The sequence below is a fragment of the Pelodiscus sinensis genome, chromosome 5 (assembly GCF_052426305.1).
Source record: "Pelodiscus sinensis isolate ZL-2025 chromosome 5, ASM5242630v1, whole genome shotgun sequence".
In the NCBI taxonomy this organism is placed as follows: domain Eukaryota; kingdom Metazoa; phylum Chordata; order Testudines; family Trionychidae; genus Pelodiscus; species Pelodiscus sinensis.
The window spans coordinates 6,359,931-6,385,219 of NC_143056.1; the positions used below are offsets into that span (position 1 = coordinate 6,359,931).

Below are 25,289 nucleotides of genomic sequence, written 5' to 3' on the forward strand. Positions count from 1 at the left end.
ATTGTGGGGATCATCAGTTTTGTTAAATTACTGACGGGTGGCATCTGAGACGCTCTCTCACAATCATGCTGCAGTAATGCATGGATGCTTGTTACTATAGTCATCGGTACATCTTCAGGCAGGAAAGGATGATGAGGTGAGAGACTGAACCCTTCCCCCCCCCCCACGGGTTGCAATTTAGCACTGCAATGTGGCTTAAGCGTCACTTTTATCAACTTTCCATCCAACAGCTTTTCAAATTAACAATTGCTCCAACTGCTGAGGAGACCCATTGGGGGGACACCACTCGAGTTTCCTGTGGCCCACAGACCAACGCAACAGCAGGAGGGCACGTCACTGTTTTCTACTTGCTGGTAGGTGGCTGTGATGAGGTGGTCCTGCCCTTCTAACTCTAGGGGTGAGCGCTGTACTGGTGCTGGAAGCAGGAGCGAGGTTACAGGCCAGCCCAGACCCACAGTGGGAGTCTGCAGTTCAAAAGGCAGCAAGGAATGAATAACCGAGCCCCCCCCGAGGAGCTGAGGGAATTGTCGAGGCTAGCTTTAGGACCGCAGCTCGCTTACCGTGTCTGTGAGCTCCTGTTCCAGGTGCTGCAGCTGCTTCTGGTGTTGCTCCTTCAGTCGTTCAATGACCATTTCTGCTTCTAGGCTCATATTCAGCAGGTTGCAATCGTCAGACCCAAGTCCTAAACAAGCAAAACAAAAGAGCTGTTTCCTGAAAGCCTCAACTGATCTGATTTTCAAGCCAAGCACCTTGGTCCCTGCTCTCCTGGACTCACTGAAACTGCAGCAAGGGAGGTTTAGGTTGGACATTAGGAAAAAGTTCCTCACTGTCAGGATGGTCAAACACTGGAATAAATTGCCCAGGGAGGTTGTGGAATCTCCATCTCTGGAGATATTTAAGAGTAGGTTAGATAAATGTCTGTCAGGGATGGTCTAGACAGTATTTGGTCCTGCCACGAGGGCAGGGGACTGGACTCGATGACCTCTCGAGGTCCCTTCCAGTCCTAGTTTCTAGGATTCGATGACGGATGCTGGTTACGACCGCAGGAGTCTGCCACAATGCAGCTCTGGCTCAAACCATCCCAGCTGTACCTGGGGGGGTGAGGGGGGAGCCACCCCAAACTTGCATTTGAGTCTGAACACCGAACACAGCAGCTGTCCCTCCCCGGAGATGCCATAGCCGGGGGGGGGGGGGGGGGGGAAGAGGGGGGCAATCCTGGGCTTTCACTGAACAGTGCAGTGCTGGGGGTAGAGGAGGACAGAGGTGCTGTAAACACTGCATCAAGCTCAGCTCAACGCTCCCCCTATCCTGGAGTCACTGGGCACAGGCCTCATCCCCCAGCGTCAATCTGAGCAGCTCCCGTGGCAGCCACAGCCAGGAGGCAGCGCTGCGTGTGGGCACTGGAGCCATTCCCTCTCCACCAGCGCAGCTGAAACCTCTCTGCCAGCTCCCTGTCACCACCTTGTCGGTGGCAATTCTCTCTGGACTAGACAGGTCAGTTCTGGGGCCTGAATCGGCTGGCAGCGGGGTGCAGCGCCGCTGCACACAGCACTGACAGGAACGGCCTGCCTGTCAGCTGCCGGTTGCCATAGTGCCTGGCTGGGGGTGGGGCAGGACTAGATGGGTAGGAAAGACGTGACGTTACCTCAGGTCAGTGGAGGAGAATGGACCCGTTTTGTGGCTTAAGGAAAACAAAGGGGGTTTAGCAGCCATGGGAAGGCTTTGAAAATAAAGGGAGAAAAACTGCACTTACATGTGGCTGCTATGAGAATATAAGACCAGCCAGACTGGGTCAGACCAAGGCTCCCACTAGCCCAGTGTCTGCCGACACGGGCCCATGCCAGGGGCCACTGATCCCCCAGAAATGGCACCCACTGGTTTGCACAATGAAGAGACGTCGTTCTGTGTTGCACCAGGAGCGGCAGCGCACACACCAATGTCATTCTAAAAACGAGGCCCAGCCATAACACCTTGCCTGCTCCAGGCCAGCAAAGGGGTCCCCCCCCAAACTGCCCCCACAGGTAGCAATTGGCAAGGACTTCGCTGGTCCGTACAGAAAGATGCGCTCTGACAGAATTCATTACTCACCCGTGCCTGACCACCTGCGAATGCCTCCGGATTCTGATCCAAGGCCCGAGACTGCACGTTGCTGGACGGGTGTTGCAATAGCTAATTATTTAGGTTTTTAGACAGGCGTAGTACAAGCGTACAAACACCATCTGGCTTTTGGATCTAACAGGTGCCGTGGTAATATCCTGCGCTATGACGACAACTGAGAATTCAGGGGGCGGAGGGAAGCTACCAGTGTTTGAATACTTGGGATTTCCTTAGGTCACTTTCCAGTGGGTCTACCTCTGGAATATCAACTCTCATTTAAGCCCTCTTGCCACAAAATCTTCCAGAGCTACGAGATCTCTCTCTCTCCAATCCCTCCACTACATACAGCAGAAAAGCCTGTTCCATAACAAGCCCAGAGAACTATCCTTTACCTTGGTCAGGCTCCACACCACCGTCCCCCTCTTTTTTACTGTCCAATTCCTCCTGCAGCGAGCACTCCAGAGCCGGCCTAAATATTCTGCCTTGAACACGATACTCTTCCAGCTCAGCCTGGAGCTCATCGATCCGGTCTTGCAGCTCCTGGGTAAACACACAGCAGAAGGGAAGAGAGCAAGTCACTGGAGCAGATCTACTGCCACATGCAGACTAACAACAGGACACTTGGAGGGGTTTGTTTTATGAAAATGACTTGCTAAAAACCTGGGGATAGCTCAAGAAAAGCACCAATTATCCCCTCATCCACAAGGCTGTCTTTTCCCAAGTTCCAGCGCAAACAGGTATATGTGTTTACTCACTGAGAGTATGTCTACACTACAGAGTTTTTTTCGGAAAAAACAGACATTTTTCCAAAAAAACTTCAATTATGTCCACACGGCAATCGTGTTCTTTTGAAAAAAAAAATGGAAAGAACAGAGGGTTTTTTCCGACATTGGTACGAGGAAGAAGCCTTTTTCTGAAAGAGCGCTTTCAGAAAAGAGAGTGTTCTTTCAAAAGAAGAGGAAAGAGGAAAAAGCACAGGTGCCCTGGTGGCCATTCCGCCCATAGTAATCACAGCTGAAATGCGAGAGGGCGTCTGTTGAAAAAGCAGATCGCTTTTTCAATGCACTTTGGCAGTGCGGACGCTCTCTTTCGGAAGACATTTTTTCGGAAGATCTCTTCCGGAAAAGCTTCTTCTGAAAGAAGCCTGCGGTCTAGACATAGCTAGCCACACATGCATGCGGGATGGACACTGTGTTTGAAACATCAATGCCCTCCACTCTGGCCTGTTTCCCGTTTGCTGTTACTCCAGCATAGGAACCTTGCGAACGCACTAACGAGCTGCAGTTCCTCGCAGGAGAACCACCCTTCCGCAGTGCCCTCGAGGTGACCATTACAGGCTGTGGTGCCTTCCTGATACCGATTCCCATCTGATACCGTTGTCCATGGGCCAACAGGAGTGCCTGCCTCCTTGTGTCACATACACTACTCTGAGCACACTGCGTTAGCGTTTATTGGGGCAACTGAGGCCCTGAGCTAGGAGGTGTGCACAGCCATTCCTGTACATCTGAAAACGTCCATGAAATGAACACAGAAATGTCAATCCCCCAGCCTCTTCTCCCCCACTTCCAGAACTGACAGAGCCCCAAAGGCATGGGCTGCACAGTCACATGAACACAAGTAGACACAAATATCTGGCCAGCAGAAATCACCTGAAAGAGAGCAGGTTGCTAGTTTAACAGGGGGTTTGGCATTAGCTCCCGAATTGGTGAAATCCCACACTGGTAGCAAAGGGACAGGATGGCTGTGGATAAAGTATAATCTAAAACCAAGCCATTCCCTGTGGAACAACACAGCTCGGCCATTCTACTCTGAATGTTTGCAGCCACAGTTGTCCTGGGAAAGTGGACAAATTAAGTTAGATATTTTGTGGCCACAATTTACAAAAAAAGTTTGAGTCGGGGAGGACAGATTTCAAACAGTGTTTTAAATCCACAAACAGGAAACCTTCCTTTAATTTCAATCATGTTTAGCATCTATACAAACTGGGGTGCAGGGGATGTGCGGGGCTAAGGGCAGGAGGCAGGGGATATGGGGGGGAAGTGTCAGAGTTGAGGGGATGAGGAGGGGTTACAAGGCCAGAGAATGAGAGCATCTTTGTTGGCTTCTCATTGGGACTAGCTCAAGGTGGAGGGAACTGTGCAAACTGTCTACCAGCTTCTGGTCAGGGATGGCGGGAACTGGGCTGGCTGGCCAATAGCTAGCTACTCCCAAAGGCTGGCGCACTTACTGCCCCCCTGTGGTCATTCTGCAGTATAACTGTCCCTGCTATCACATCCCTCCATTTCAGGTTTGATAGGAAACAATCCCATTCCAGGCACATCCCATTGTCCTGGCACTACCAAATCCTGACCTAGCTTTAAGTTATGATAAGAGGAAGTGGATCAAATTTGGTGGTCCTAGCTCTTAATGTTTAAGAGGAGTACTTGAGGACTCTCAGATGGATGTACAGTCAGACACAAACTCTCTCAACTATACAGTAGAGAAGTGTAGGTCTCATCCTGGCACACCTAGCTTTTAGTCACAGATTTGAAGCCAAAAAACAAAACAAAAAACAAAACACAACAAAAAACCAAAAGCGTTTTCCTGCTTTTTCAACTCCAAGTAGCTTTCTAAGCTTTGAATGAGCTAGTTAATAAACTTAATACGTTGATAAGTTGATAAACTGAAATGAAGACACCCACCAGATCAGTGAGTTCACTATTTTTAAAGGTCGGCAGCCAACGCGTACTGTTTGATATTGTTTATCGTATTTAATTTAAATTGTTTCACTGGACTAGCAGGTTTTACCATAAGTTGTCAAGTTGAAATTTAATTTCAGTTTGCCTTTTTCTGTAACAATCATGTATTGAAATTTTAAGAAATCTGATGGTTTTTGTTTTAATTTTTAAAAAAAATCTATTTTCATCCACCCCAGTTTAAATGCATAAGACTTCAGGGGAAAAAAAATCTCCCATTACATATAACTGTTCTTTGGCTCTTCCCTTGGGCAGCCAGCAAAGGTAGTGGCAACTTTTGCACTGTGAGACCCAATTTAGACCAACAGCTAGCCAGAAGGTAACTTTTGCCTAGAGATGTAAGTGGATTGCTACCAAGAAAGGTTTCGTATCCCAACCCTTCTTAACTCTCACAGCACTCTGACATGGTCATTTTCCTTAAAAAGTGGTAGTGAAGAAAAGAGCTTTTAGGCCAAAAGGGTTGTATTGGACTAACAAGGGGACTGTTACTCAAGTTGTATCAAACTCAGCTGCACCTTATTAGACATAGCTCTCGATAGGAGAACGCTGCATTAAGTACAGAACTGAGTTCCCATCCTGAAGCTGTCTCCCTCACACTTGGATTCACTCACCCTGCACTGCTGTTCATACTCGTTTTTCATTTGGACCAATCTCTCCTCTTGCAGGAAGAACTCAGCACTGCTGGGGTCGAGGTTGCCGAACTACAACACAGCATGAAAACAATCCAGTTAATCCTCCACTCCTCCCAATTTCCAAGCATTTCAGCCAGGGTGAGTTTTGTTTATATAGAAAATACTGTCAGAGGGGACAGAGAGCAGGTGATTGACACAGGAATCCTAAGAAACAGACCAGCTGTTATTTCGCAGTGTCACGTGTTCCTTTCGCTAGCTTCGATTCCAGAGGGTTTTTAAAATGTATTTTTAGACAAAAATATATAATGCAACTATAAAAGTAACTATCTGGAAAGTGCAACCTGTTTAAAAGAAGGAAACATTTATGGGGCTCACAGAAAATTCTACCGAAGTATGTCCTTTAAGGATATTGACAAAAGTGAAATAAGCAAAAGGGTGTCCCATCCCAAATCATGGTGCAGTTTATTGTAACATGACCACCTTGCTAATTTGTGCATTCTGATTTTTAGCTCAGATAAAGGGCCCCTAAGGTCTTTATTTAAGGCAAGATCCTAGAAAAGGGTTCATGAGAGTCTGTCTCTCTCCGACTCCCTTTTTGTGATCAGGACCATAACAAAAAAGCCGCTCTGGAGGAAAGAGATGGTTTCCTCTGGATTCAGAAAATGCTTAGCCCACTCTTGGGAACCATATACAACAGTAAATCATGTACTGATGATTTATGAAAATATAATCCGAAGTAACACTCGGCCATAGTTGTCAGAGTAACCAAGGTCTACTAGAACAATGAGCAATCCGGTGGCACTTTCTAGACTAACAGATTTATTAGAGCATAAACTTTCGTGGGCAAAGACCCACTTTGTCAGATGCATCTAGGCCACATCAGTGGTGTTGCACGCCAGGCTATATATGAGGCCAATGCAGCAATGGCTCAGAATGGTGTACAGACCCCATCACACCCGTATCAACAAGCTGAAGCATCTGATGAAGTGGGTCTTTGCCCACAAAAGCTTATTCTCCAGTAAATCTGTTAGTATATAAGATGCCACAGGATTTCTCATTGTTGATGCAGATTGAGACTAAGATGGCTACCTCTCTGATATGAGGTCCCTAGGCTCATGTTCACCGTGTGGTTGTCCTGCTAGCAGTTAAATCAGCATCAAGCAGCCCCTCTTTGGGAATTTCAACGGAAGGGAGACTCACCTTCTCAGCCAATACGTTCTCCAGGTTCCTTTGCAGTTTGCCCATCAGACTCTCGGACTCCGCCAGCTTCTGTCCCGTCTCCAACAGCTCGCTCTCCAAACGGCTGTTTTCCTAAAAGAGAAGTGATCATAAAGTCCTGGGGCATGTGTGTTTGTTTTCAACTTTGCCTAAGGAAGTCCACAGAAAGCCGGGGCAGAAGGTACCTCTAGGCTACACCTGGATTCTGACCTGCATCCTGGCACAAAGCTCAGTTACCAAGATGAACTGTGAATTTGTCCCCTGGCAAAACATGAAAGACTCCACTTGTCGCAGAAGGCCTGGGCCTGCAAACAGTGTACAGAGCATTCACCGGGAAGAGCAGCCTCTAGTTCTGTCTTGAGTCTCTTCTTCCCAGGATTCCCTGCCCACCTGTTGGATGCATCTGGCCAACAGCTGCCTCAGAAGATGACAACGTTCCCGGCCAACGAGGGACAGACATCAGCAATATCTTTAAAAGCCCTCCTTTCCCACACCCTGCGTGTGTGTGTGTACAGCCTGCTCATCCTGGTTCCCCTCTGCCCATCTGGAAAAACTTTTCTCTCTGAGGGTATGTTTACACTAGCCACCCTCGTTCGAACTAGGGAGGCTAATGTAGTCATTCGAACTTGCAAATGAAGCCCGGGATTAAAATATCCTCATTGCAGGAGGAGTAATGGTAGTCCGAATTAGGGGCTTTAGTTCGAACTACCTAGCCCGTGCCGTGTGTAGCTGAGGGCAGGAAGTCTGAACTACTGGGCATTTAAAAATGGCCACACCCAGGAATATGCAAAAAAAGCCCGGGATATTTTAATCCTGGGCTTCATTTGCAAATTCGAATGACTACATTAGCCACCCTAGTTCGAACTAGGGTGGCTATTGTAGACATAGCCTCAGAGAGAAAAGTTGCCCGATCCGACTGTATTCAGACTAAAACGAGATCAGTTGTGAGTTTCTAAACACATTGCAAAAAGGAAGCTGAATTTGGGGCTTTTGTACTCAGACCCCTGGTGAATAAACAGCCCTGCAGCCAGATTGTTTTGAGAATATGGATCCAATTGGAGAATAGCTGATGGGATTTTTAAAGCTATAGTTTGACAGGTGAAGACCTTAGGAGTAAGATGTTCTCTCTGCTCACTGATGGGCAGATGATAAAACAGCCCTGCAGCAGAATGGCCCATCTGGAGTCTGGGACCCTTATGACATCCAGGCATAGCCTATCCAGGCCAGTCAGAGGGACCCTTTAGCTGCATCTACACAAATCATACCAAGTAAAGGTAATTTCAATCAGCACTGATGTTCCCACTAATTTTTGTCCATCCGTGTGCAGAATAAATTTTGTTATGTGCACCAAGGCATGTGAAGATGTGCACATGCTGCTGGCTGCAGGCGCTCTGCTAATCAGCTGAGCATTTAAATTTCTCCTGGGTGGCCACCCTAGCGTATGGCTTACAAGGAACACACAGTCTTTGATTCTCTTAATGAGGGCTGAGTAGTAAGTGAAAAAGGTCTGCAACTTCAGCCAGCCCTTTGTTACCTTTAGGGAAAGGGTGAGCCGATCGCGGACGTAGTTCTCTTCTGTTTTCACCTTCTCAACCTCTCGCTCCAGCTCCAGTCGCTGTTTGCCAGCCTGCTGCAGGATCTGCTCTCGCTCCTTCCGGAGTTCGTTCTTCAAAGCCGCGGTTCGCTCTTTGTACTCCTCATCCAGCTTCCTATTAACAGAGGAAAGACTCTTAAGATCAGTAGGAAAACCCCATTAAAAAGGGGTCTGGGTAGTAAGAGACACAGAGGCACTTGGGGTCTTACACCAACCACCACTCCAAGTCGAGGAAAAAGACGCCAGGAAGGGAAAGCAGGTACACTCAGACCAGCTGTACACACTTCCCCCAGGCATTTTACACAATTCTGTATGACATGCACCTCCCATTCTACGTTCCGCACAAAGCGATTAATTTGGATTTCTCTCTCACTGGTCCAAATTGTCAAGCTAGAATTCAATTAAGATCGTATCTGTGGAAAACAAAACGTAGCCCTTCCTGCTCCCACCCAATCAGGAAAGCACAATGAGAGCAGGACAACCAGGTGTGAGGCGCATAAAGCCAAATAAGGGAGGAACTGTACAGGCAGAACTGGGTGGCACAGAATTTGGTGACCCGCAGTGCTGTAAAAACGGGTGGGAGTGAAGGGGAGGGTGAGGACTTAAGTCAAATTGATCCTGAGGTCTTCAGAACATGCACACGTGTGCACGCATGGACAATGACACACACACACTCACTCTTCAGCTTGAGCCCCACATACGAGGTCAAGCAATCATTTCATTTTTATTGCTACAACCGATACACCTGAACCTCCATACTCCGGTGTCCCTAATCCGGGAACTGCTCCTGCTCCTCCTCCTCCCCCTAGCTGGGGGAAAGGTCACATAGTGGTGGGGGGATGCTGCCTGGGAGTGGTTGGGAGCAGAGCCATGTGCACCCAGGAGCAGGGTACCAGGTGAGCACCCCATCGCTACCCCTCTCTCACCCAGACCCTGTAGCGCCCCTTCCTGGCTGGCCAACATCTTTAATCCGGCACAGCCTGGTTCCCATGGTTGCCGGATTGAAGAGGTTCAAGTGTACCGTATACACCCGCTTCGCCGACAGAGCAAAATGGAGAGGCCTGTGCTCTCCCCTCCCGGCAGCACCTGAGGTTGTACTCGTTCCGGCGCTCGATGGTAGCGTGGTGGTCGTCGACTTCCGAGGCCATGAGAGATTTCAGTTTTTCAGCTTTTTCCAAGTCTGAGCGCAGCTTCTCTTTCTCTCTGATCACCTGGTCAACTCGCTCCCTGCAGAAAGGGCGGAACCATGGATGAGACCCCCTTTCCTGGCTCCCCAGCAAGTCACTCACACGACTCGAGGCCCAAGGAACACCCTGTCCCTCCTCCGCCGCCACCCAACCCCCCTGCCTTCAGATCACAGCCACCTTCCTCCTCAGGAAAGATCGGATGGGCTTAGAACATAAGAACGGCCAGACTGGGTCAGACCAAAGGCCCATCCAGCCCTGTGTCCTGTCTGCCAACAGTGGCCAGTGCCAGGTGCCCCAGAGGGAGTGAATCGAACAGGTAATGATCAAGCGATCTCTCTCCTGCCATCCATCTCCACCCTCTGACACATAGAAGCTAGGGACACCATTCCTTACCCATACTGGCTAATAGCCATTGATGGACTTAACCTCCATGAATTTATCAGGTTCTCTTTTAAACCCTGTTACAGTCCTAGCCTTCACAACCTCCTCGGGCAAGGAGTTCCACAGGTTGACTGTGCTCTGTGTGAAGAAAAACTTCCTTTTAGTTCTTCTAAAAGGAAGTTATTTGTTTTAAACCTGCTGCTCATTAATTTCATTTGGTGGCCCCTAGTTCTTATATTATGGGAACAAGTAAATAACTTTTCCTTATTCACTTTCTGCACACCACTCATGATTTTATAGACCTTTATCCTATCCCCCTTAGTCTCCTCTTTTCCAAGCTGAAAAGTCCCAGTCTCGTTAATCTCTCTTCATATTGGACTTGTTATTTTGGCCTTGGAAAGGGTTCAGCAAAGGGCAACTAAAATGATTAGGGGTTTGGAACAGGTCCCATATGAAGAGAGGCTAAAGCGACTGGGACTTTTCAGTTTGGTAAAGAGGAGACTGAGGGGGGAGATGATAGAGGTCTATAAAATCATGAGTGGTGTGGAGAGGGTGAATAAAGAAAAGTTATTCATTAGTTCCCATAATGAAACTAATGGGTAGCAGGTTTAAAACTAATAAGCGAAAGTTCTTCCTCACACAGCGTGTAGTCAACCTGTGGAACTCCTTGCCAGAGGAGGCTGTGAAGGCTAGGTCTATAACAGAGTTTAAAGAGAAGCTAGATAAATTCATGGAGATTAGGTCCATAAAAGGCTATTAGCCAGGGGATAGAAATGGTGTCCCTGACCTCTGTTTGTCAGAGGCTGGAGAAGGATGGCAGGAGACAAATCGCTTGGTCATTGTCTTCAGTCCATGTCCTCAGGGGCACCTGGTGCTGGCCACTGTCGGCAGACAGGCTACTGGGCTAGATGGATCTTTGGTCTGACCCAGTACGGCCGTTCTTATGTTCCAAACCCCTCATCGTTTTAGTTGCCCTTCTCTCAACCTTTTCTAATGCCAGAAGATCTTTTTTGAGATGAGGAGACCACATCTCCTCTTGTCCCATCTCTTCATCAGCTCGTAAAGGGGACAGTGGGAGGAGGCACAAGTGCACCGCTGCCTCAGTGTCCTCAACTCTTGCTGGCCAAGACTGGATAAGCCTAGGAGCTGCTGTGGATTAAGAGTATTAATGGGTTAGCCTCATCCTTAACAGGCAGGGGGCTGCCCCAGCTGAGCCAGGCTGGAGCGGTGCCCCTCCCCATTTAATCAGTTAAATTTAGCGTTTAACCGGTTAACGAATTAAATGGGATTTCACATCTCGGCTCTGGAGTAGTTTATTTTCTGTGCTGATGGAGCTGTACCACTGGGCCACTCCACCTTCTGTCTTAGTCCTTTGTTCTGACTCTTTTCGTTGCCTCCTCACCCACGGACTGGATTTGTTTTTATTACTAGGCCTCTGTTGGATCCGCTACGTTGGACGGTTCCCTTAAGGGAGCTCAATTTTCCATTTGTTCCATTTCTTAGCTGGCAAGGATCATCCTGGAGCGGCGGTAAAGCCGAGCCGTTGACGTGTACGGGCGAGAGCTTACCCCTTACCGCTTTGCTAGCGTCTGTTCTTTCATCGGGGCCTTCTATTCAAAACCTCTTCAAGCACAAACCCCAAGAGCAATGCAATGAAAGGAGGTATGGCCCTCCGAGCCCCTCGATGCCAGCCAGTAAAGAGATCACTGCCATGCAGCTGCAGCTCCCATCAGGCTCGACAAACTCGCTACACCTCCCACACTGCAGTTGTGTTATTTATCCCTAAAGAAGGTCATGTAAGGTATCTACAGCTCATAGAAAACCGGCCATCACAAGCACTGAGAAGTATGTATAGGAATCGTGCCAGGAGTTGTGTAGGTACTAAAATATGTTTAAACTAGGTAATCAGGCAGGGATGATAAACAAGTTTTTCCCAGACAAAGAAATGTTGATTGACTTATCCGCCTAGGCCTCTTAGGTACATTAAGCACAGTAAACAAACCAAAAAGGCAGCTGCATTTGCATGTAAGTCAACATGAAACAGGGCCGGGTCACCACATTTTGGCACATGAGGCGGGGAGCTCAAATGACACCTCCATGCCCCCTCACTTGGGCCAAAACTTTGAAAGGTCTCAATTCTGCCTTCTTCCTGTTCTACTCCTCTCATGGTGCTGCTCTGCTACCTACCCCAGTACAGGAGAACGAACAACTTAAAATGCCTTGTTCAAAAAGTGTGAACTAGTGGCACCCACACAGCCTGACACTTGAGGCAGCTGCCTCAGTTCGCCTCATGGTAAGGCCAGTCCTGACAGGAAGAGTCAGGTTGCTGGGAGTGGGGAGGGAGTGAAATCAGCTGAGGAAGACATCAGAGATTTACACCACAGGGGGTTGGCTTGTGTTTGAGGAAATAAAAGCAGAAGCAAAAAGACATTTTTCTGAAGCATTTCAATGAGGAATACTCCTGGCGGAGTGGGAGCGATTCGTGAAAAATCTGGCTCCTGATCAGACTGAAAATTAGCCAGCTTGGAAAAGGACTCTCAGAAAGTCTGTTTGAGACAAGTGATAGAAATGTAGCCGTGTTAGTCTGGTGTAGCGGAGTCAAAAAACAGGACTATGCAGCACTTTCAAGACTAACAAGATGGTTTATTAGGTGATGAGCTTTCGTGGGCCAGACCCACTTCCTCAGATCAAGTAATGGAAGAAAATAGTCACAACCATATATAACAAAGGAGACAAAGAATTGCACTCTGCTAAAGTTATGTCTAGACTCTTAGCAGCACATTATACTTTTGGGCTGTGTCTATACTGGCATGAATTTCCGGAACTGCTTAAAACGGAATACTATTCCGTTTTCAGTTTTCCGGAAAAGGAGCGTCTACATTGGCAGGCTGCTTTTCCGGAAAAGCCCTTTTTCCGGAAAAGCATCTGTGGCCAATGTAGACGCGCTTTTCCAGAAAAGAGCCCTGATCATCATTTTTGCGATCAGGGCTTTTTTCCGGAAAAGACTACTGGGCTGTCTACACTGGCCCTTTTCCAGAACAGTGTTCCGGAATAAGGACTTATGCCCGAGCGGGAGCAGCATAGCTTTTCCAGAATAGCGGCTGATTTTGTACAGTAGAGCGTCGTTGCTTTTCCGGAAATTCAAGGGCCAGTGTAGACAGCTCGCAGCTTATTCCGGAAAAGCGGCTGATTTTCCGGAATAAGTGGCCCAGTGTAGACACAGCCTTGCTGTATTGGTAACCAGTCCTGTTTCCCCTACCTTCTCTCAGAATCACTTCCAAAACCCCATCTTTATTAACAACAAACTTGTCTCCTCAGAGCTGTGAATTCTTAGCTGGATCAAACAAGCTGGCTCCTACCCTGCCTCTTTGGAGATCATGAACATGGTAAGTGTCCAGTAACAGCATCCCATACTCAGGGGAATGATCTTCCAGCAGCTCAGGGCTTAGAGCAGTGGTTCCCAAACTTTTCAGCATCAGGCTCCCTTTCTGATTTTTGAGAAACCCTCATGCCCCCGCTCCCAAAAAAACAGCAGCAAAACTTGAGCGGGGGTGGGGGGAAGAAAGGGGGGGAAAAAAGGGCGGGGGAGCTGACCATGGCCGAGAGAGCCTTGTGATACCGGTATGGCACAGTAAGGGCTGACAGAGTACTGAGAGGTTTGTTGGGAGCAGCTAATAGACTGGAGTGACAGAAAACTGTCACCCAGCTCAGCACCAGCAAATCTGTCTTTCGCGGAGGCAGAAGGGTAACACGGTGTCTCACGGTTCTAAGGGCCCAGAAAAAGTGTCCGTTCTGAACATCTGGTGGGCTTGTATGGCCTGACAAACTCTGCGTAACTCTAGCCAGAGTCAGCATAAGCCTTCCAGGCAGAAAATCTCATCTTCCTCTACCCAAGGACCAGAACTATGTAGTTTCTGGCTGTTACTCGAGGAACAAGCAAGCCAGAAAATTGTTGTTTCGGGTGTCCGGAAGTCTGAGTTACGCCGTCCTGTGAGGTTTGGCTTCTCAGACTTGCAATACTGAGAAATTCTGAGGTGCTGACAAAAAACCCCTCAGGTACGACAAAGAGTTCGCTCCGTTTGAGGAGACGCACTCTGAATTGTGGGGTAAGCAAACGGTGTCCGAACGCCTGCTTGGCCTTGTTTTTAGGACACAAGAGAGAACTGTTGGGGACTGAAACCCTGCCAACTTACAGTAAGTGTCGGATCTCCATTTTGAAGCTGGCCACGGCTGCCTGATGAGTTCCATTCTTGGTTACCAGAAGCTCATTTTCTAGCGCCAGAGTCAGCTCCGTCAGGTTAACCTTTCCATCCAAGCTAAAATCCAAGGCCTATAAAACATCAACGCGTCAGCACAGCAGGGCAAATAATTTCTCTTCTCCCATAGAAGCTTAAAATAAAGGTGACAATATAAACTAGGGGAGGCTTAGAAGTAGCCTGGGCTTGCTAGTGAATCTGTCCTGGATGGACTCCCCACATGGATACAGAAATATAGCCTCTCAACTCCCTCCTAAAATGAAACCCATGCTATGGCAAGCGGGGAGGAGAGAGGCATAATTTCCTGTTAGGCATGCAGTAAATCAAGTGCACACACACTGGTTTGTTTATTGCGGGTCTCAGCTAAACTGCATTTGTTTTTAATTTAAAAGTGTCAGGATGAATGATTGAAAATGATCCTCCCAAACCCGAGAAAAAGTCTTGCCATAAAGACAGCTAGGGAGGCAGTTTAATTTGCGCATGACCTCTTCGCTTCAATTAACTGTTGTATTTTATAATAAAAACCCCCTCACCATAATTAGAACACTAAGCCCATGGCTAGTAATTACCACTGTGGAAGCCTAACTTATCATTTGATGCGCCTCTAGTTACACTTTGTTTTAATGGAAACATTTGACCACACTTTAAATTACAAAATGCACTGGAAAAACGTCAGAAATCACGTTAATGCTACTAAAGTCAGACAGGAAAAAAGCTAAAAAAATAAAAGAATCAAGGAGCAAATGAAAGAGGAATTAAAGAGACATTTCTCAAATACGGCTAAAAAGAAAAGAAAAAACCTGCTGTGAAGTTTTGTTTGGCACTTGCTTGAGACCAAACTGCATTTTCTTGCCTAGGACTGACAGTGCAGTTTTGGGGCAAGTGTTTATGGGAGTCAGTAAGTAAAGCTCAAACTCAGTGTAAAGTTGGCTGACAAATAAATGGAAGCAGATTTTTTTTTATTAGTATATCTCCAGTGTCACCAAGCCCAAGAGCCAAGAACAACTGCAGGAAATTCTCAATTAGCCTGTCCACAGCTTTTGAAAAGGTAGCGTGGGGTGAGGACATCTATTTGGCAATGAACATGAAAATGTGCATCCTCTGGATGTGAAACACCCAGCACAAGTCAGGCTCAGACTATGCCCTCCAATTTGGTAGGTGGCACAATCGAGCATTCCGGCACTGGAGTATTTGGTTGGTTGGGGCAGTCCAACATATAGACATCTAAAGGACTTACAGTGCCCCCTACAGGTCAGGGGGGCAAACGTACTGACTCGCTAAGTCGCATACGACAATCTTCAGACGCTCGAGAGGCAAGCACACCTACCTGGGGTTGGGCTGGTGCCTGCTGAAGCCCCAAGCCCCATGGGGCTGAAGGCCTGAGACCATCCCCGGCCCCAGGCAGAAGCTCTTACCCCACCACTCTCACTGTGAGGCAGAGGTCCCCGGCTTCCCACTTTTAGTCTGGTAGGTGGAGAATGGGGGCAGAATTTTGGGGACTCCGCCATCTGCAGTTTAACCAGAGCGGCACTACAAAGGGGCTTTGCAATGTGGAGCCGGGGATCAGCTGGGGATTCCAGCTGATCCCCGGCTCCGCTACTGCAAAGCCCCTTTGAAGCGCCAAAACGGCACTTCAAAGGGGCACCGCGAGCGGAGGGAGGGAGTTATCGTTTCTCATTCTCTATGCCTGAGGAAGTTACTCTGGCTATCAACATCCCTGCAGCTTCCAGCACGGAATCGTTTTAGGTCGGAAGTACAGATCCAGAAGCAGCAGCCTCCAGAAATCAAGATCAGGCGAGCGGGGATCTACCCAATTACCGTGAGGATTTCATGACCATTCTCGATTCCCTCTTCGTGCCACATGTCAAGGACTCGCTCCACAGAGGCGTAGCCCATCCCGTCGTCGAGGCTGGAGAAGACTCGGAACCCGATGGTGCTAGTCATGGCTGACAGGGCCGTGGTGCGTCTCCCACTTTCATCAAAGGACTGGAAGAGAGGAGAGATGGAGGCTACAGAGGACTTGACCAGGTAAAGGCAAGACTGGGCACTTTCCTGCTGGGGGAGGAGGAAGGCTTATAAACCCAATTTCCATGAGGAAAGGAGACTTAGCTCAACTGCTCTGATGTGGCCAGGGGAGAGACACGGTGCCTTCAGGGAGAAATAAAAGCCCCCCCAGGGCATGACTCAATCTCCAGTAAACTTTCCAGAAGGGCTCCCCCTGACTTTGAAGGACTCTGGATCAGGCTCCTAATCTAACATGGCATCAGAGAATCAGGTCAGAGATACAGAAGGCCTCTCCGCAGATGCAGACAACAATATCTTACCTTACTATCTATCTTTTATCTACTATCTACTTAGCTACCGTATTATCTACTATCTAACTATTACAGTCTCTGGTCTCCTGACCATTTAGGACTGGCCGCTATTAAAAATGTCTAGCATCCCTGTTGAATGAAACCATTTCAAAGAGGAATACGGTCCCAGTGCTTCTCACCTGCATGGAGAGGTGCCGTTTGAGTTGTCGATATGGAGTCGAAGCTGATGGCGTAAGAGATTTTCCATTTTTAAACAAGCCATAGAAAAAGTCCTCTATGCTCATTGTGCCATCTTGTTCGAGATTATGGAACACGTCTTCAAGCACCTAAAAGTGGTGAAACACAGTCAACATCTTTTATACCCACAGAGCATCCCTCAGCTCTACCAGCAGGAGACCCAGTTTTACAGCTCAGCATAAAAGGAACAAGATTCTACCAGTATCAGAGGGGTAGCCATGTTAGTCTGAATCTGCAAAAGCAGCAAGGAGTCCTGTGGCACTTTAGGGTATGTCTAAACTACATGCCTCCGTTGACGGAGGCATGTAGATTAGACAGATCGGCAGAGGGAAATGAAGCCGCGATTAAAATAATCGCGGCTTCATTTAAATTTAAATGGCTGCCCCGCTCTGCCGATCAGCTGTTTGTCGGCAGATCGGGGCAGTCTGGACGTGCCGCGTTGACAAAGAAGCCTTTCTTGATCGGCACAGGTATGCCTCGTGAAACGAGGTTTACCTGTGCCGATCAAGAAAGGCTTCTTTGTCGACACGGCGTGTCCAGACTGCCCCGATCTGCCGGCAAACAGCTGATCGGCAGAGCGGGGCAGCCATTTATATTTAAATGAAGCCGCGATTATTTTAATCGCGGCTTCATTTCCCTCTGCCGATCTGTCTAATCTACATGCCTCCGTCGACGGAGGCATGTAGTCTAGACACACCCTTAGAGACTAACTGAAGTGTAGGAACATAAGCTTTCGTGGGCAAAGACCCACTTCGTCAGATGCATGTGAGGAGTCTGATGAAGTGGGTCTTTGCCCACGAAAGCTTATGCTCCTACACTTCAGTTAGTCTCTAAGTTGCCACAGGACTCCTTGCCGCTTTTGAAGATTCTACCAGTTTAAGTTTTTAGGGCATGTGTCATTTAAGGAGCAAACGCCAAGAATTACTCAGTATACCGGTACTGTTGTTACTAACAATAAGAGAACACTTTTCAAGCATCTAAAAGGGTGTCAATGAGGAGGAGGGAGAAAAATTGTTCTCCTTGGCCTCTGAGGGTAGGACAAGAAGCAATGGGCTTAAATTGCAGCAAGGGAGGTTTAGGCTGGACATGAGGAAAAAGTTCCTCACTGTCAGGGTGGTGAAACACTGGAATAAATTGCCCAGGGAGGTTGTGGAATCTCCATCTCTGGAGATATTTCAGAGCAGGTTAGACAGACATTTATCAAGGATGGTCTAGATGTTGTTTGGTCCTGCCGTGAGGGCAGGGAACTGGACGCAATCTCTCGAGGTCCCTTCCAGTTCTAGTGTTCTATGATCCTAATTACTGTGTCATGAGCAGGGGCTGAGTCAGTGCATTTTCCCCCAGCAACTTTTTAAACAGTTCTCCTCTCTGACAACACGTCTGAAGGAATTTAATTGTCTCGAGGGGAATGTACTCAATGAATATCTCCTGGAGATTTGTTACATCATTGTGCCCAAAGCCGCCTGGCAGGAGGGTTTCATAGAAAATGATGGGTTGGAAAAACACCTGTGTGCAACGCAGCAACTCAACTCATTTCAAGGGCTAGTTCTCAGCTAAAATAAGTTCAGCTTAACTACCACAAGGCAACCAGATGTTAAGTGTTAAAACGGAAAGGGTTAACATTTTCAATTCATTCCTTTTTTTTGTTGTTGCCTTGCACATCGCTTTGCCCGTGAAAGAATCTTATTCGTTTCTAGTCTCTTTAAATTCCCAGCGGTATCAGGCCTGCAATGTTGGTGTTGCAAACTCTGCAAATGGCTATGATCCCATTAAAACAGTCGTCACCAACCAGTAGCTCAGGATCTCGTGGTAGGTCTTGGAGCCTCTGACGGGATCCTCACTGGTTTGGCCAAGAGGCTATCCAGTGCTAACTGCCCCTGCCCCCCCCCCCCCCACTGCTCCTGCCCTTTGTCTTGGAGCTTGTCGTTGTCCCCCCCCCCCCCCACCAGCCTCCCGCTTGCTGTGCAGAGCAGGAAAGGGAGAGGGGGGTCACTGATGTCAGGGTGCCCCCTCTCCCACCCTGTATTCTGCCTCCACAGAATGGAGGGGACACAGGGCTTGGGATGGAGGGAGTTTGCTGGCTGCTATGGAGAGTGGGGTGGGGCAGGGCCAGGGCCAGGGCCAGGGCCAGGGCCAGGGCCAGGGCAGGGGTGAGCCTGCCTTAGCCCCACTGCACCACCAGCCAGGAGCCACCTGAGGTAAGCAGTGCCCAGCTGAGCCAGCTCCAACCCCCTGCTCTGGTCGTGAACCCCCTCCCAAGCCCGTCCTAGCCCTGAGCCCCTTGGACCCAAACTCCCTTACAGAGCCTGTACCCCGAACCCCTCCTGCACCCCAACGGCCCGCCCCAGGCTCAGCTCAGAGCCCCTCTCACTCCAAAGCCCTTAGCCCAAGACCAGAGCCTGCGCCTGCCTGGTGAAAGGGAGGGAGGATGGGGGAGGGAGAGAGGATGGAGTGAGCAGGGGAGGGACCTTGGAAAAGGGGCACAAAGGAGGCGGGGCCAGGGGGTTTGGGCTGAGGTAGATCCTGGATTGCACTTCAATTCTAAAAGCGATCTCGTGCTTAAAAAGGCTGGAGACCCCTGCATGAAAATATAAACTTCCTCTCTCCAAAACCAATTTCAGCTGTTAGTGGGGGGGTGTATAAAAGCTACTTTTTAAAAAGCCTGCGAATCCTAAAATGACATGAGTGTGTCCCAGTAACACAAAATAATTCATGTCCAATTTCGTTTTGAAATCTTGGTGAGTCAGAGAGATTACCCCAGGACGGGTATGACTACACTTGCACCCTCTTTGCACCCACGCTTCATTTGCATAATTGCATTATGGTGCTATTTCAAAATAACAGACGCTGTTAAGATGCGGTTATTTCGAGAGAAAACCCTTCTCTCGAAATAACCGCATCTTAACAGCGTCTGTTTTTTTGAAATAGCGCCATTTCGAAATAGAGCCATAACGCAATTATGCAAATGAAGCACGGGATATTTAAATCCCAGCTCCATTTGCTATTTCGAATGTCGCCATTTGCATCCCTCTCTCGAAAGAGGATGCAGGTATAGACACACCTACTTCCTCACGAGGCAGCGTCACACCACGCAGTGGTTAAAACAATGGGCCAACTAACCTTTGGTGGTCCTAGCTCTTACTGTTTAGGAGGAGTTTTTGACCAGACAGACACACAGACAGAAAAATGCTCTCAAATAAATAGTAGATTAAATTAAATGCATCCTAGGCTCTTCTCAGAGAAAAGGGAGGCATTTGCTTGGTGAGGTGAGGGGTCGTTTCTCCTGAAAAAGCCTTTCCGGTCACTTGGGCCAACCCAGCATACCAGCTTCCCTCGGAAAGGAAGCCCCCGGGGACGGTTACCTCGCCGTGCACAGCCTGCAGCCCGTACTGCTCACAGACGGAGATCAGCTTCTTCCTGTTCAAGTGGCCGTCTCTGGTGATCCCCAGATTGTCACAAACCTCCTGCAGCTTCTCTTCTATCCAGTCCTGGGGAGCGGACGCCGCGTTCTGGGACGCGTTCAAGTCGTCCGGATTCCAAAACCTCAACTGGCCTGAAAGGAGGGCAGCTCGTTTGCCGTCGTTCCAAGGAGGGACGCAAAGGGACAAACCGCCAGGGTAAGGAGCTCCGGAGCGTTCCGAGGAGATCACGAGTTGGAAGTCGACGCTAGGGGCCAGCACAGGTGGGTCACCCAGCCCCTACAACTAGCAGTTTACCAGCATTCACAAGTCTATCTGCCTTAGGGGTTTGGGAGGGTGCCCATCACCCCAGCCTCTGGGCACCTCCTACTTGCTCGACAAGGTTCTTAGTGAAGTCCTTGGGATCTTCTGCAGTGCCCTACCCCTGGGGCCAGCAGAGCCCTTCCCTGGGCAAGGCGGGGCGGTAGAGGGAGGAAGCTGTGACATATCTCCAGAAGGGGTGGGGCTGGGCCAGGCCAGGCAGTCCGCTGCACCACCCAGTCCCTGCCACCCTCCAGTCCCCCGCACCCATCAGTGCTGCCTGGAGCACGCAGTGCGGCACTCCGGCGGTGATTTAAAGAGCCAGGGCTCCAGCGGCCGCAGTAGCGGTGGCTCGGAGCTCCAAGCCCTTTTGTATCACTGGGGAAGGGGGCAACTGCCCCTTCCCCCCCACCCTGTCAGCAGGCCCGGCAGGGGCTCTGCTTGGCACAGGCTGGTAGGGGGTTGCTGTGTTCATCGGTTAAAGGAGGCACTTTAGCAAAGGGAAGAGCCTGCAACGTGTCTAACTCACACATGCTCCACCATGGGCTCTGGGATATGCACATGCCCAGGGGAATGCAGCTCCCTGGATGCCCACAGCATCACCGGTCGTCTGTAACTCTGAGGGACCTGACCCACAAGGAGCTCTGGAGACTGGGCCCAAGGCCTTCTGCTGGCAGCGACTGCAGACAGGGGGCCAGCGGAGGGACAAGTGCGCAGGCCGGGCACGCTCACGGCAGCCTAGCTGGAGAAGGACAGGGTCGGCTGCCGGCTGCACAAGCTGGTGCTCTTGCAGAGCTGCCTAATGCATGCCCGAGTTCTTCCCTCAGACTGCCCTGTGTCCGCCAGGAGGGCCAGAACGAGGAGATCCCACAGCCCTGGCCAGGCCCCTGTGGCCAGATGTTCGGACCCCCCAGCCCCAGCCCTCGGGGGCTTAAATAGGCCATTGAGCAAATGTCTCTCTCGAGATACGTTCAGACAATTCTGTTCCCAGCAGCCTCCGCTTGGGCCCTCTTCCTGCAAGCCAGTACACCCAGTGCATGTAAAACGGTAACGCTTAAAGAGTTACTTAAGGGTTAGAAGACGCTTTGTGGCACCTCCCCACACCAGCCTGAACGGTCCCTTTTACACTCACATTGGGGGAAGCGGGGGAGGAGAATCTGGCATTTCCAAATGACATGGGACATTTTAGCCATCTCTTAAATCAAAGCGGAGTCTGCAGGATTTTTCTGTGGCTGCCCAGCCTCCTGCAGCCACGGCTCTCAAGGGGAGCCCCGCAGGCTGTGACAGCAGTAGGCTCTAGAGGGCAGGGGACTGTCCTGGTGTTAGGAGACCAGTTCATTCCTGGCTCTGCCACTGACCTCCCGCACAGCCCTGGCTTGTCTCCTCCCACTCTCTGGACTGGGACCCTCGCTCCCTATGTTTGTGTGCAGTGCCTGGCACAAGGGGACCCAGTCCTGGCTGGAGGGCGTAGGCCCCTTCAGTACAAGGGATAAGACACACAGCAAACCCTGAAGGGGTCTCAAACTCCTGGCCCATGGGCCAGTCCAAGACAGAGCCATTGTGCAATCTGGCCTGGGACTCCCGGGGGGCTGGCCATTACTGCCGCCTGAGCCCTGCCCCTTCCCACCGTCACCCCCCTCCCTCCCGTGGCACTCCGTCCCCCAACCATGCGGCTTTGGGGATCACCTGGGGGGCGGGCCTGGTGCGGCCCAGTGCCAGGCACCCCCAGCGTAACGGCAGGAAGGGGCAGGCTTGGGGGCTGGCCCGCCCAACGCAACGGGAGTCCCGGGCCGGATTACGCAATCGCGGTGGCTGGGCTTGGCTTTCGCTCTAGCCAAGGCAGGGAACCGTTTAATTCTGTGGTTCACACTGACATCTGGTGGCCACATCGCGCACCTGCATCTAACACGCGCGGCGTTGCCACGGCCGGGGACGGCAAGCCGGGCGAGGGGCCTGTACTAGCCGCATCAGTGGCGGTGGCTCTGCCCGGCGAACCCTGCTACACAGCACGGGGTGCGATGGGTGTTCCTACACAGCTCCTCCCTCACAGCCCAGGCGCCCCGAGCAGCCGGCTTTCCCAAGACCCGGGGCTGCTCCGGCAGTGAGGCGAGGAAGTGAGGGAGGCACGACGCAGCCGAAGGGGGAGCGAATGAGCGCTGCTGTGTGGTGTTAAACAGCGGCTGCAGCCATCAGGCATCTCCAGGGCAGCTGAGGGAAGAGCCGAGACCCTCTGAGGTCCCAGTGAAGTGCACTGGGATGCCGGGACGCTACAAAGCTGCGGGGTGTCTGGATGGCAGGCGGCCGCAGCTTTTGCCTGGACAGGGGCTGTGTCATTCGATAGGGTGACCAGTCTCCAGTCGTTAGAAGCCAAACAAAAACCCACATAAGAGTGGGCCAGGAACCTCATCTGGTTTTTACCCCTCAGACACGTGCAGGCACGTCAGAGCCCCTGGAACATTCCAGTGAGCATTTCCCAAGATCCCACGAGCTCTCTTTACAGCTAGATCTGAATCAGAAATTCTTACCCAAAAAACTGCCATGGTTTCATTTGCTTATTGTCCTCCCTTCCCCCTTCCCAACTTTACAGGAATAAAAACAGGTGCTTTTGCTCATTTTTACCTTCGGCTTCATATTCCTCACTGTCCCGAGTCTTCCAGTGCTAAGGGAAAGAGAAAAAAAAAAAAAAAGAAGAGAGATTCCATGAGTAGTTATTATTCCAAGCAGCACACGTATAAAAGGGACTCTATGATCAACATCAGATGAGCTACAGGATTCCAGCAATGCTGAGAGACTTTCATCTCCACAGCCTCCAGGGACCAAGCTGTCAGCCCAAGCCTTTTTGATGAAGTCCACTGATAATAGTATATCTATACAGAGGTATTTCGGTGAGGGTTTGCCATGGGCATTTCAAAATAAAATCACTTTTGGAATAAGTGTTACCGCATAAAATCAGATTTGAGGTTAACCAGCTAGCACGGAGTCTGGTGAAACCAGTTTACAGTTAGGAGCAAAGGAAAAAGGATTTATTTTTAGAGGCACCTGTTAAGCAGACCAATCCATCTGTCTTTGTGAGGGGAGAATGTGAAGGGGAAGGATTAAGGAAAGGTACGTGCCTAGACTTCCAGAGAGGTTTTGGGCCCTCTTTCCAATTCTGGAACAGCACCAGCCGTCTCTCTTCTGCTCCAAGTATGTGACAAGCCAGAAAGGACAAGAATGACTAGCCCCAGCAAACTACATGTGACGATTACACCAACAGCAGGTGCCCGAAATAGCTGCATCTTGCACGTGGCCGGATGCCAGCTACAAAAGCCCCCTTCCCGCTGCAACAAGTCCACACATGCCACAAGCAGCAGATTTTCAGCATCAAGACAAGAAGCAAGTAAGCGGCTCTGCACCCTTTTAAACTGCCCTTATCTGAACCAAGCGAAAGCCCAGGCTCCCGCCGGCTCAACGATGCGCTAAACGGGTCGAATGAAGGCAGCATGGGTTTATCCAACTTTCCAAAGTGCTAGAACGCCTTTAAATCCCACTCTCGGCATTGCTTCTAGCTGTCACAGACAAGAGACAGTTCGGGGAGAGAGCAGAGCCCTGAGGTGAGGCAAAAATCGAGAAAAAAACGTATTCGCAGGCAATGTTCTTGACAAAGGGCCACACTGGCAGGAAAGTGGTCATTAGGGATGTTAAATTTTGATTAACTCATAGGGATTTCCATTGACTATTCGATAAAGACGAGCGCGTTCCACCTTTGAAATGTGCAAGAGCCCCCGTCGCTTACATCCCTACTGGTCATGCACACACGCTAGCCTCAGCTTCCAAACACGCCAAGCAGATAGCCGCCTGCACTGCACGTTGCTGTAATTGGTCAAATATCCCGTGCACCTGGAGCTGTGCATCGCTACGGTAAAGCTACCGCAGGAGACCTGCTCGCACGTGACCTTATCGACGGCTCTTTGCTGGGTCCATTCTGACACGGGTGGGACACATCAGCTTGCAAGCACAGAGGGCTGGGCAGCCTGTTCTCGCTGAACCTGCCTCGTGTTCGGTGAGGAACCCATCAGCCAAGGACATCTGTAGCAACCAGCCCATCCTTAACGAGTACCGACCGGGGAGATCGAAAGACCAAGCAAGTCACCGGCAGCAGCCAGCTCCCTATGGAATCTCCTTCCCAGATCTCAGCTGGTCCCAGGTCCGCACAATTCAATGGGGAGGGGGAACAAAACTAAGAACCGTGATCTCCTTAAAGGGAACAAGAGTTGGTGGGACCATTGAGCACAGGGAGGTTTGATTGTCCTCCACCAAGAACCATCCTGTTACACTTGCCTAACACATGGCAGATAGCACACAACTCCCTGCACCAAAGTCCTGCCACCGTTTTACACGTCACGTGCGTTATTTAAGACTGACCGAGCACTACATGTCCACCTCTAGATATATTTGTTGCTTATCTACCCATCCCGCAGGAAGACTAGGAACGTTAGCTTTCCTTCGAACGGCGGCATGAGTTGTGTTTCTCCTCCGCAGTTCAGGAGCAGCCCATGAAAATATACGCATGTGACGGATGGATTTAGATTCAAAGTCACCCAGGACACAAAGAGGCCCTAATTCACAATATAAAAGTTTAATACGTCTCATTCAGATTACAGCTAAAAGCCATTAATCTACCATGTTACCATGGAAACTGGATTAGGGCACTGTACTTTTTTAGCACGGCTTCTTGCTTCTGGCTCATCATCTGGTCGACCACATGATACCGGTTCCTAACAGCGCCCAATCTGCATGTCCACCATTGCCCGTCGGCGTCACTGGGACAGGACTGAGAAGTGGCAGCAGAACCACCTGGGGGAGGGGCAATTCATGTTGTCCGTGGAAAGGAGAAATAGTGCAAGGAACCGCCAGAATTTCCTGACAGTCCGTATAG

At 49.9% G+C, this 25,289-nt stretch overlaps 1 protein-coding gene across 6 annotated transcripts in view; it reads right to left on the reverse strand.

The window, feature by feature from the left end:
- Nucleotides 1-25,289, reverse strand: part of NIN (ninein) — a 134,638-nt gene that overhangs the window by 48,160 nt on the left and 61,189 nt on the right. For all 6 annotated transcript variants that reach the window (XM_089778273.1, XM_075926170.2, XM_089778275.1 and 3 more), the window contains exons 6-16: nucleotides 22,991-23,030; nucleotides 20,015-20,205; nucleotides 16,595-16,741; nucleotides 15,919-16,086; nucleotides 14,038-14,174; nucleotides 9,363-9,503; nucleotides 8,217-8,391; nucleotides 6,665-6,775; nucleotides 5,444-5,533; nucleotides 2,490-2,637; nucleotides 561-682 (exon numbers count right to left, since the gene is read on the reverse strand). In XM_089778273.1, the coding sequence (XP_089634399.1) occupies nucleotides 561-682; nucleotides 2,490-2,637; nucleotides 5,444-5,533; nucleotides 6,665-6,775; nucleotides 8,217-8,391; nucleotides 9,363-9,503; nucleotides 14,038-14,174; nucleotides 15,919-16,086; nucleotides 16,595-16,741; nucleotides 20,015-20,205; nucleotides 22,991-23,030 (1,470 nt within the window). The remainder of the gene's footprint in view (nucleotides 1-560; nucleotides 683-2,489; nucleotides 2,638-5,443; nucleotides 5,534-6,664; nucleotides 6,776-8,216; nucleotides 8,392-9,362; nucleotides 9,504-14,037; nucleotides 14,175-15,918; nucleotides 16,087-16,594; nucleotides 16,742-20,014; nucleotides 20,206-22,990; nucleotides 23,031-25,289) is intronic.